The 13,230-nt window shown below is 34.5% G+C and overlaps 1 protein-coding gene across 1 annotated transcript in view; it reads right to left on the reverse strand.

Moving 5' to 3' along the window:
• Positions 1-13,230, reverse strand: part of CDH7 (cadherin 7) — a 128,522-nt gene that overhangs the window by 38,821 nt on the left and 76,471 nt on the right. Inside the window, exon 6 of the mRNA XM_073006246.1 lies at positions 3,339-3,592. Within this exon, the coding sequence (XP_072862347.1) occupies positions 3,339-3,592 (254 nt within the window). The remainder of the gene's footprint in view (positions 1-3,338; positions 3,593-13,230) is intronic.

The following is a 13,230-nucleotide window of genomic DNA, read 5'->3' on the forward strand; positions in this document are numbered from 1 at the left end:
CATCCCATTGGCTATATTATTTTACAAGTCAAACCCTGCTGGTCTAATTTTAAACAATTACAACAAAACAAATAATGCTTTTTCATTCCTCAGAGAACTACAATATTGCTAAAGGTGTAACGCACAAAGCTCACAATTGTTAAGACTCCTCATGCCCCATCTCAGTCTGGAGATTCACTTTTCCTAGTACCTCAGAAGACTGCTATTTATTCATCCATTAACATATGTTTTACTATGTTAAACATATATTATGAGACAGGATCTACATTTTGATAGTTATTGGAGTGCCTAATGCAAATACATGTTGATACTCATCAAAAAGCCCTACAATATGTTATATCTTTTGGAATATGTGTGAGTACAAAACAACCTGCAATACAGATTGCCAATATGGTTGCGTATAAAATGCTATGTCTCTTTTACTGACTTCATTAATCTCAGAATTAAAATGGCAAGAAAACACAATAACCTATAATAATAGCAATACATAATGATAATACATGGTAATATTTAAGTCATGATTCACAGTTTAAAAGCTTCATTTACTTTCTCTCTCTTAGTCAATCATCAGAAAATCCTGGGATAAAGCATCAGTTACTTTTCCTTTTTGCTGGCTAATACAAAAACATAGGAAGCAAGGTGACATCTCCTAGGTCATTCCACAAACAGCAGTGCTGGGAAGGGAACCAGTCTTCAAGAGAATGCATGAGAGTAATGCAGACTCAACAAATTATAAAATAAAGAGACTGGCCTCTTAAGGGATATTATATAAAAGGATAGAGGAAGAGAAGTATGAGAAAGACAAATGCAGAAAAAAAAAAAGGTGCAAAGAATTGTGCTGACCTTATGAAAAGCATGTAAAAACTTTCAAGTGTGTAAGTATTAAACGTGACTCAAGAAATTAATTCTACAGATGCAAAAGAAATATCCATATATTCAAAATAAAATTTTAATTCACTGGGGACAAAGTCTATTTCTCTATTTGTGAGATAACAATGTAAGCTAATACTAACTTGAACTTTCAGGTCACCGTCATTACTTTTAAGGAAATGAAAGTAGGGTAAAAAATATGGTGCTGGGTAGGTACTCTTTCACTGATAAAGACTACAGAGATTTTTACTTCCAAAATCAGAAATTCAGCCTTTGACCTCTGTGCTTCAGAGAACAGACCTGGAGCTCACTTCATCTCTCTCTAGTCACTACTTGCTCTTTCTCAAGTCACCTTCCACTTGGGCCCTCTATTCCTTCTTCTTCCTCAAATTATTATATAATAATATTGACATTTTTTCAACAAAAATACTATAAAAAGTGAAATATTTTCTATGAAAGGCTTCAACAGAACGACAACAAGGGACTGGGTAATAGAAGAATTTGAACAGGATAAAAATATCAAGGCAATCAATGAAAATATTCTTAAATCCTTTCATTTTACTTATTCATTTATTTATTTTTGAGACAGGGGTCTCACTATGTTGTCCAGGCTGGAGTGCAATGGTTACTTACAAGTGCAATTGTAGCTTACTGCAATCTAGAACTCCTGGTCTCAAGTGATCCTCCTGTTTCAGCCTCCCAAGTAGCTAGAACTACAGGCATTTGTCATCCTACCTGGCTCCATCATTCATTTTAGTAGTAAATTATGATATATATTAATGTCTTTCTTTCTCCATATCTCCAACTTTATGAAAGCATGTTCTCTTTCCATTAAATTAAATGATTCAAGCAAAAACCAAATTGTCCTAAGCAGCTAATCTATGCCAGTAATTGTGCTGTGGTTGATTGTTCATGAGGGCAAGAGATTTAAGGTTTCACTAAGAGATGGAATGCTATAACAAAACTCACACTCATGTTTGCCCAAATTAATATAACTTGGTATGTGGGGCTGAACTGCAGTCAGGAAATTTTCTTGACCATGAAGGCAGGGCAATTACAGAGAAGAGGGGAAGGCTTATTCTATCTGCTATATTTGTGATTCATAAATATACTTGTGCACAGATTATATTCTCAGAAATGGTCTATTATCACCACATTAAAAACATTATAATCATCAATATATTCTGAAATTGCTGTCTAGATAAGGACATAATATGTATGATATCATTTTTTAAATAACTATTATTCTATACCAATCCCTTACAAAGTTCTATATATATGTGTGTGTATGTGTGTATATATATATGTATATATACACACACATATATATACACATATATGTATATATACTACTTTAAAATATATGTGTGTGTGTATAAATGTATATAATCACTTTATTAGTTTAGACAGAAACAACATTATAGGCTTTTTTAAACCAAGAAATATTAAGTAATTTTCATGACAATTTAGAGTCAAAGTCCAGACTTATCTCAAAAGTTAGCTGAAAAGCACTTACCATTGTTAAATATTATTTAAATCTAAAAATCTGTGGATAGCTTATAATTGAACATATCTGAATACAAAATAATCATTGTGTTTTCTTTTTCTTTTTTTACCTTATAGTCTTTGTAATCAAAATCAAACCTTTATGTTGAAAAGTGAAGTATTTTACTTACAAACCCAAATAAGACATATAATACAATAGACATTTTATTTCAATTATATTCTATTTTTTATAATGTTAACTTAAATAAGTCTCACAGACACACAGAAACACATGTGTACACACAAAAACACATGTAGATCTCAGATTATAAATTATAGCTAAAAAGTGCAAAATGTAAGGTTGACATATTTTGAAATGCTTACATATCACCATTGTGTCAGTATTAAAGATATTTTCTGGCTATAGCAGTGTCTAGCCTTGATACAAGACTACTGAAAGGATATTCTTAATAGTCTTTACATGTAGATAGTTTTAAAAATTTTTTTAAGTGGAAATATTAAACTGAACAAATATATACTGTTCAAGTAGACCAATATCAATAAAATGATTTGTTTTCAAATTAGTCCCTAATTTGAATTGCTGATACAATTATTTTTCTAACATATGCACGTATCCTACAACTAAAACATGCATTGCTTCATTTTTGAACATGCTTTGCTTTAAAATAGGTTCAGGATAATTAGTTGAATAGAAACATAAGCTATGGCTTGTAGATAATAATGGATGCCTAAAAATATGGCTCAATGATAATGGCCTTGATAATCAGATGACGATTTTGAGTTAGTAAAATGTAGGTTTCTAATCCTGTTTTACCTCTGCTGTTATAACTCTCTCTCTCTCTGTATATATATACAGTTTTTTATTTGTTATGAACAAAGAAGCATCATAGCGTAAAACAAGAGTTGTGAATAAAGATGCACTGTTTGTAAAACCATAGAAAAGGAGAGCAATGACTTTTTACCTCACAGGGCTATTGGAAGAATCTGGGTCATGAGCTGCTACAGTGCCAATGATATTCCCAACCTGGGTAGCTTCTGACACCTCCATAGGGTACAAGGGTGAAGAGAACACAGGGGGCTCATCCACATCTTCCACAATTATTTTCACGGTTGTTGTGTCGCTGAATGGACCCAAGCTTAGAAAGCGGGGGTCGGCATCTTTATTTGCAGCTTCTATCCGTAGTGTGTAACTTGTTTTGGCTTCAAAATCCAGTTCCTGTAAAGAAAGTCATTAGGAAAATTAAATTACCAGTTAAATAGTCAGCAAAGCAGAGCCTTTTCATTCATGAATGTCAATAAGCACAGGAAAGACTCTGTCATGTAAATGCACCATCAGCATTCAAAAATAATAAGTAACAACGCCAATCAGAATTCTTGCTGCTTTCCTGGCTCACAAACAATGGTTAGTGCTTCTGAATCAACTTCATCCACTCTGCTGCTGTACGCTGCATGAACAGACAGATATCAGTCTTTGGAATATTATTTGAAAGAAAAACTGATCAAATTTATATTTTTCCAACAGGGACTTTCAATGTAATATTCTTCAACCATGTGATTTAACTGTACTACCCAGGGTGTACTTTAAAAATTAAGAAAAGCATTACTTTCAACTGAATTTCTCATTTAAAAGTCAGTGATTTGGGGGACTACATTAGGATTCTGAGTTTTCAGGGCATTCAAAGTGTGGTTGCAGGGGCAAGTGTGCCATCCTGAGGTTGTTCAGTCTGCAAACATGGCCAGTTCTTCTCCATGAAGCACCCATCATGTCTGCCTTCACTATTCTTCCATCAAAATATACTAGATTATTGTGGGAACCAGAGTCCAATATTTCAATGTAGGTTCTTTCTATTTTCCCTAAGTGTCAGCCAATCTGAGAAATAAAGAGAAAGAGTACAAAGAGAGAAATTTTACAGCTGGGACTTTGGGGGTGTCATCACATATTGGTAGGACTATGATGATGACCTCGAGCTGTAAAACCAGCAAGTTTTTATTAGGGATTTTAAAAGGGGAGGGGGTGTACGAACAGGCAGTAGGTCACAAGGAATCACATGCTTCAAAGGGCAATAAAGATCACAAGGCCAGGCAAAATTAGAATTACTGATGAGGGTCTCTGTTCCACTGTGCACGCGTTGTCTTGATAAACATCTTAACAGGAAACAGGGTTCGAGAGCAGACAAACTGATCAGGCTAGAATTGACCAGGCTGGAATTTCCCAATCCTAGTAAGCCTGAGGGTACTGCAGGAGACCGGTGTGTATTTCAGTTCTTATCTCAACTGCATAAGACAGACAATCCCAGAGCAGCCGTCTATAGACCTACCCCCAGCAATGCATTCCTTTCCCAGAGTCTCAATTATTAATATTCCTTGCTGGGAAAATAATTCAGTGATATTTCTCCTACTTACACATCTGTCTATAGGCTCTCTGCAAGAAGAAAAATATGGCTCTATTCTGCTCGATCCTGTAGGCAGTCAGACCTTATGGTTATCTTCCCTCATTGCCTGAAAATCACTGCTGTTCTGTTCTTTATCAGAGTACACTGATTTCATATTGTTCAAACACACATATTTTACAATCAATTTGTACAATAGTGGTCCTGAGGTGATGTACATTCTCAGTGTATGAAGATAACAGGATTATGAGATTAAAGTAAAGACAGGCATAAGAAATTATAAGAGTACTGACTGGGGAAGTGATAAATGTCCATGAAATCTCCACAATTTGTGTTCTTCTGCCTCAGCTCCAGCCTTGGGGCCTCCATTCGGGGTCCCTGACTTCCTGCAACACTAGATCTCTATTTTAGGAGGTTAACAGTTATAGCTCAGAATCTTTACACTGTATCTAATTTTCCAACAGGATTTACATGCTACAATTTTCCTAAAAATTAGTGACCAACTCAAACTGCAAGAGAGCTGAAAAAGGTTGTAAGGACAATTAAACTAGTTGCACTAGCACAGCATCATCTTTGAAAAATAAAAATCATATACACAACATGTAGACATTGTTTGTGACAATAACATGCTCCTTTTTCTTCAGTGGATACAGAAAGTAACAGCTTTTTATGACTTTCAATTTCAGTATCACCACTGCAAAACTGTCCCCAAATTCTTTTTACATTTAATGATGTAAAACAAAAAGAATTAAAAATAGTTAAAAAAAAATGTATAGGAATACTGTAAAATATAATACATATTTTACTTAGTTGTCAGTATATAAAAATAAAACATTATGAAATGTGAGCTAATATATAATACTGAGAATTGTAATTCTAATTCATTCACTATATGTTTGGGTGTACGTGTGTGTATATATGCAGGCACACATTTATTCCAACTTAACCCACAAAGGATGTGATAACCAAAATAAATAAAACAATATAGTTACATAAGTATAAAATAGGATATATATACACATACTGTACTGTGTATCATATATCCCATACTGTGTACAGTGCATATTCACTTTGCTACATAAAATATAACACATATATACACACATATACACATTTTATATAGATAAATACATGTATACACATTACATATATATACACATATCTGTGTGTGTATATATACATAAGAATATATACATATATATATGTATATTTGCACACAAATATTAAAAAGATCCCATGGTTTATCTCTGAGTAAGAAAAATGAAAAAAAAAATGTATAAATCAATACAGAAAATAGGCTTACAATATCTAGACCAGACTGTACTTACTAAAATGCTTATTTAACATCTGTCTTAGCTACTAGATTTGAAGCCCTGACCATTTTGTTCATCACTATTACTCCCAGTACCTAAAACACTTTTGATACATAGGGGAGTCTCAATACATTCTTGAGTCTCCTTTTCTTGAATTAACACAACAACAACAACAAAAATTAGAACATAGATATTCAGGTACAAGAGGCTGAAAATTAAACTATACATCTGACCCAAAGAATCCTGCTGGTCAAAGTGAGAGGCAAGGGAAGAAATATAGTCAGCTATATTGTTTTTCTTAAGCACAAAAACACTTTATAGAATTGCTCCAGAATGAAAAAGTTTTAATTCTTATCTAAGGTTTTACATAAAAATGTTGGGGCACATGGAAAATGCTGCCATAACAACATTGTATTAACAAACTCAGTAATATTTTTATGAAGCTAACTTTTTTGGTTTTTTATTATCTAAGAGCTGGTTTTGTCCAATGGTGGTCAAACAAAGGTGAGAATCAGAACCTACCAGAGACCCTTCTAAATTATGTGTGGCCCCTTTCAAGGGATTTTGATTCAGCAGGTGCAGGATGAGGCACAGGCAGATATATTTTTAGAAGGCTCATCAGGTGATTCTGATGCAAATCTTCTCTTAAGAAACCTGACCTATTCATTAAAATTTTCTTGGGCCTATATAAAAATTCCAACCTTTATTTTGGGGACACTTCTCAGAACCATTCTCATTTACCTAAAAGCATCTACTGAGAAATCAAAACATACTTGTAAATAGTTTGGATAATAATCTCAGTTTGTCCTCATATTCTTTATAAAAATTACTAACTATAAGAGAAAACTTATTTTCAAATATGATGTGTCTATATGTAAAAGAATATGCTTAGAAATCCCATTTGTCAGCTCCTTTCAAATCAATGCAAAACCACAACTTTATTTATTCAGGTTTTCACATTAGCAAAAGGCATACCAAGTATTTCTGTATTCAAGTAAAAGTTTGTCTCCCTTATGAAAGAATAATTTAAAATTTACTGCAGAAATGAATGCAATTTTTTATAGCAACTTATTTTTTTAAATGTGTCTAAAAGGCAGTAACATGAGGTATAGACATCTGGATGCTAAAAAGTCATGATGAAACACAGTATTATGCATGATGATTGGTTGCCTAAAAGCTATTATGAAAATAAAGCAATAAAAGAATTCATGTGAAAGTCTATGAATCAAGATTACAGACAAAAGGAATTGCTTCACAAAATTATTTTCAGAGCCTATCAGAATATGCCAGGATCTAGTTTTCAAAGAGGGGAACAGTGTGATGAATAAGACTGTTAAGCATTTGAATAAAAAATAAAGTTTTACAGTAAAATTTACTTTTTATTTGATTTCTCATTGTTGATTTCTAGATAAGTAATATAGTCCATAACGATTAGAATTAATTATTAGGATTATACTTGAAAAATAATAACAATGGAGAAAAGACACCAAAGAAGGAAATAGAAAAAAATAAAAGTAATTTCTAAATAAATTATCTCGATGTTTGAAAGTACATTGTATTAGTTCGTTTACTCGCTGCTGATAAAGACATACCCGAGATTGGGCAATTTACAAAGGAAAGAGGTTTAATGGACTCACAGTTCCACGTGGCTGGGGAGGTCTCACAACCATGACAGAAGGTGAAAGGCACATCTCACATGGTGGCAGACAAGAGAAGAAGAGCTTGTGCAGTGAAACTCCCCCTTATAAAACCATCAGATCTCATGAGACATACTCACTACCATAAGAGCAGTATGGGGGAAACCGCCTCCATGACTGAATTATCTACCACTGGTTCCTTCCCACAACACATAAAAATCATGGGAGCTACAGTTCAAGATGAGATTTGGGTAGGGACACAGCCAAACGTATCATACGTGTAAGTGGATACTTACATAATTGGAAATTTAACCAGGATTAAAAAAAAAAAAAAAAAGCTTCTTCTCTCTTTTAGCATCTCTAGCATTCCCAGAATGACTCTGTGGCTTCACCACTTCAAGTCTGGAATCAAATAAGGGACATACAGACCGGTAGATACTTTTTGAGTGACATCTGTGTTAGAGACACTAAAAGAAAGAAGCAGTTTTTTGGTTGTATTAGTTTCCAAAGTACAAAAGTAGTCTTTAAATTTATAATTAATTTTAAATTTATAATTAATTTTGTCATTTAAATTTATAAATTAGGATTAAATAAAAAGAATTAAAAAGATTAAATAAAAAGAATTCTGTGTAAGGCAAGAGTCTGCAAACTTTTTTGTGAAGTGTAAGTATGAGTGACTATTAGCCTTTGCAGGGCATATATTGTCTGCCATATGAAAATGAATAAATACGATTGTTTGCAAATAGTAATTTTTTGATAGTTAACTCAGATTTTAAATTCCATATGGCTTTCATGTATCATGACACAGTTTTCTTGTTTTGAGACGTTCCAATCATTTAAAAATATAAAACCATCTTCATCTCCTGGGCTGGGCTAAAACAGGCAGGCAGTTGTTTGCCAGTCTCTCATCTAAGGAGCCCAATATGGTAAGGCTAACATTTCAAGTGATCAGCATCCAGTACACTTTCTCTCTTCTAGTATATATCACCTGCTGCTCCTTCTTTCTCAGATGATTCAAAACTTGTATTTATTTCTCACATAACTTAGTCATTCCTCTCAGAGAAATCTTCTAGAGACTATCACCTTCTTAATAAGCATTTCCATAATCCCCTTACCTATGTAATAAAACTTTTTTTATATTAAGAGCTAACTACAAAGAGTTGTACACACACACATCTTTAACATGCATTTAAAAAAATGTAAGATTAGTGTTTCTTTTGCATTTTATATTTGTTTCCACCCCCCAAATACCACCAAAATTCATATGTTCAAATCCCAAGGTGATGTTATTAGGAGGTGGGACCTGTGGGGTTTAATTAGGTTTTGAGTGTGGATCCCTCATGAATGGTATTAGTGCCCTTATAAATGGGACCTCAGAGAGCTCCCTCACCCTTTCTGCTATGAGAGGACACAGGATATGGCTGTGTATGAATCAGAAAGAGGGCCCTCATCAGACACCAAATCTTGACTTTGGACTTCTCAGCCTCCATAACTGTGAGAAATAAATATTTTGCTGTTTAAACATCCAGCGTATATTTCTGTTATAGTAGCCCAAACAGACTAAGACAATATTATTACACATGAAAAGTAAAGAGCAAAGAGTTCTAGTGAAAGTCCAAAAAGCCCATGTTTAAAGAGCACAGATACTACATGAACTCACGGTCATGTATATCCATCACACTGTATAATGTTATCCTGCATAAGCCCTTGCTGAACTTACCAACTTCATGAGGTTTTTGTAAATTATTGAGAAATAAATAGCACCTAGAACAGTGACTGACACAAAATAATCACTGTATAAATATGTGCTGTATTACTATTATGCTGTTATTAGAAGCATTATTTCCTGCTAGATAATAAGCAAATGGAAAGTAAAGAGTATATGTTTCTCATCTTTGTTCCGCTCTGGCACCTAGGTTGTCTGTCTTTGGCAAATTCTATTGCTGGATTAAAAAATATGACTATCACAAATAGTGGAGTCTCAAAGTTTCCCTTGCCATTTTTAGCCTTTTCAATATTAAAACAAGTTAATTACTGAATTCATTTAATAAAATCATTGCACTTTATTTTTCTTCATTAATATAGCTTTGCTTCTGGTTTATAGCCAAATATATACTCGTTAGGTTCAATGACCTTCTTACGGATCTTGCGCCTTTAGACAATGATGTTGTTAATGTTTCAGGAATTGATCCAAGTTAAATCCTTCTAAAATTCTCCATTCTGTTCTCTTTAATGGTAGCATGACACTATCAGGGCTGGATAGTGTATGTCTATATGTGTGTGTCTATATACTTAATGTCTTATGTTTAATGTTGATTTTGTTCAATAGTTCTATGATGGATTGCCATCATTAAGAGTATTTCTTTCTCTGGAGATTCTAGCTGTTTTTTCAGATGAAAGTATATTTTGTAGCTTTCAATATCCGTAGCTTTTCCTTACTTCTTGAACAAATAAATATGAATATTTTTTCCTAAGTAAATGGGCTTAAATGAGATCATACCTATGGAAAAATAACCCTCATTTATAACTTTTCCCTTACAATAATTTTATGTTAGGTTGGGCACAGTGGCTCACACCTTTAATTCCAGCGCTTTGGGAGGCCATGGTGGGCAGATCATGAGGTCAGGAGTTCGAGATCAGCCTGGTCAACATGGTGAAATACTGTCTCTACTAAAAATACAAAAGTTAGCTGGGCACAGTGGCACGTGCCTGTAATCCCAGCTACTCGGGAGGCTGAGGCAGGAGAATTGCTTGAACCCAGCAGGTAGAGGTTGCAGTGAGCTGAAAGCACGCCACTGCACTTCAGCCTGGGCAACAGAGCAAGATGCCATCTCAAAAGAAAAAAAAAGAAGAAGAAAAATTCTCTAAATAAATATACTACCCAAAACCTTAAAGCTGATCTACAACCTTGGATGAGGTATAAGAGCAGGAATAATTCTGTACATTTAAATATAATGATTCCCCAAGAATTTTCCAAAGTAAAATACATCCTCTTTATTATGAACAACTGCATTCTGTGGTTTCTATTTTCTTATTTCCCTGGGTTATGACCAAGAAGGCCCTATGTTTCTTCTAGCTTGAGTAAATTTAGACAGGTTTCTTTCTAATTTTAGGTCCCGACCTCTCTTTAGAAAATCTGTCATTGTAAATCTTTTCTCTGCCCTTTTAATATGCAAATCTTTTAAAAATCCTCTTGACACTTTTATTACCAAGGAATGTCTTCCTCAAGGGCCCCAAAGCCATCTCTATGAAATTTTATCCTTAAGGAAGACAGAACCAATACATCCCAGTTTCTGTAAAAGGATAAGAGCCTAACTTCAGCAAGAGCCTTGTTCCAAATTGCAAAACTATCCCCTGTCATGACGATACAAGAACATTTACTTTCCTATTGGTTAAAGCCAATTATCAAATACAATTGGCCTATGATCCTCACCCTCCATCCTGGCTCATAAAAACTCTGCTGCCCTTTGCTTTAGCCAAGTTGAGTTTGGACTGAGTCAGGTTTCTCTCTCCTGTTGCAACAGCCTTGAATGAAATCTTCCTTACCCGTTTAACTGTCCTGTGCAATTTTTGTTTTCACAGAAAGTGATTTTGGCAGGTAGATGAGGGCTCTATTTTGAAATTTTTGTGACTCACGAATTTTAGCAAGCACTTATATTTTCTAGAGAAGAAGGTGAGAGAAAGAGAATATATAAACAATAAATACTATGTTCTATCTAGGTGCACGCTGTTGCTGCATTCATAGAGGTCTATGGGAGAGGAGCTCTGGAGGTCTAGCCAGCTCTGTGTATTCTCTGCAGCGGAACTGACACTTTCTTATCATTCTAACAGTACTACACTTGAGATTCCTATAACAGGATCCTAACTTTATTAATCTTACAAATCTACAATAGATATGATTGTTTTTGAATAAAATAGAGATTTACTGATTTACGAACAAAAAAAATATCTAAGGCCAAACAAATTACCTGAAAAACAGTAAAATAAGTGTAAGCAAATTCAGAATAAGCAAAAGAGATTACTGGTTGTCTCCATGTCTATTTTATACTTTTATGACAGTCATTATCATTATTATTTTAATTATACTTGAACACAGATATTAGGACAGTACATGAACAAACACTTGCAGTTTGCAAATATATTATTGCCAGTAGATAGAAAGTATCTGTGCTCCAAAGGTAGGTTGAAACAAATATAATAAATAATGCAGAAATGATTGGAGCCTAAAACCATAAATTATACAAAGACATGATGAGGAATACAATAATGATATAAATATCAGGAGATATTATTTTCATCATCTAGTAACACAAGTTAACACTGAGGACTGTTATCATCAAAGGAACCACAGCCATCACGTATTATTTTAAACTGAGCACAGAATTTCTGGCTCTGCCTATCCAGATTCTTATTCATACTTAGTTAACGAGTGTTTTCCTTTCTCTCTTCTGTTCTCCTGTCTGGATCAGCTTTCGCCCCCACAGAAATGTTCCATTTTGATTTCTGCATTAATTAATTTCATACTGCTACAGTAACAAATTACCAACGTCTTACTGGCTTAAAAACAAATCTATTTCTTTATAGTTTGGGAGGTCAGAAATCTAAAATCAAGGTGTTGGCAGAGCTTCATTCTTTCTGGAGGCTTTCGGGGGAGAATTGTTCCAGTGTCCAAAATCTGCAGTATTCTTGGCTCATACCCCCCTCCTCCATCTCAAAGTGCATCACTCCAAGCTTGGGTTCCGTTACTGTATCTCTTTTTTATAACACTGACTCATCCTTCTTTCTTCTTTAAGGAGCCTTGACTGCACCCAATTATGTGATCCAGGATAATGTTCCCATTAAGCTCCATAACTTAATCACGTTTCCAAAATTCACTTTACCACATAAGGTAAAACATTCACATATTCCGTGAATATCTTTTTGAGGAGGAGGCATTATTGTGTCTACCACAGCCTCCTACTGTGAACTTAGGTAGTCTGTTTTGATTTTATAAGCATAAAGCAGAAAACAAGCCTTGGAAAGGACGGCATTTCTGCCCAGCATCTAAAACCTGGTTTACCTTACAGCTCAGGCCAATTCCCATACTATGCTGAGGTCAACATTTTCCAGTGTGCACTATAGCTACACCCAATGACTTCTAGAGGGTTTCATACATTGTCTGGAAAGCAGAATCCACATTATGACCTGAAGACACCTTAGCATATGCTTTCCTGGAACCCTTCATCAAACAGTGGCAAATCTTAACTGATCTTGATCAATAAAATGACTTTGTGAGATAGGCTAACAGAGGAGAAATGATGATGAGGGATGTGGGCAGATCTGAGATTCAGTATTTTCTTTGCCATTTCATGAAGTGTAACCTGAAGGTTAGTTAGTCTCTCTAGAGCGGTGCTGGATCTCAACATTTTTTGACTTTCCGTGTGTCCACAATACCATATTGCTTCTTTCTTCTCAGGGATGTTTTTCCCTTCACTACCTGAATCTAGGTTGTCCTGTGTCTTGCTTGGGTCGATA

Source organism: Chlorocebus sabaeus, chromosome 18, assembly GCF_047675955.1.
Source record: "Chlorocebus sabaeus isolate Y175 chromosome 18, mChlSab1.0.hap1, whole genome shotgun sequence".
NCBI classification, from domain to species: domain Eukaryota; kingdom Metazoa; phylum Chordata; class Mammalia; order Primates; family Cercopithecidae; genus Chlorocebus; species Chlorocebus sabaeus.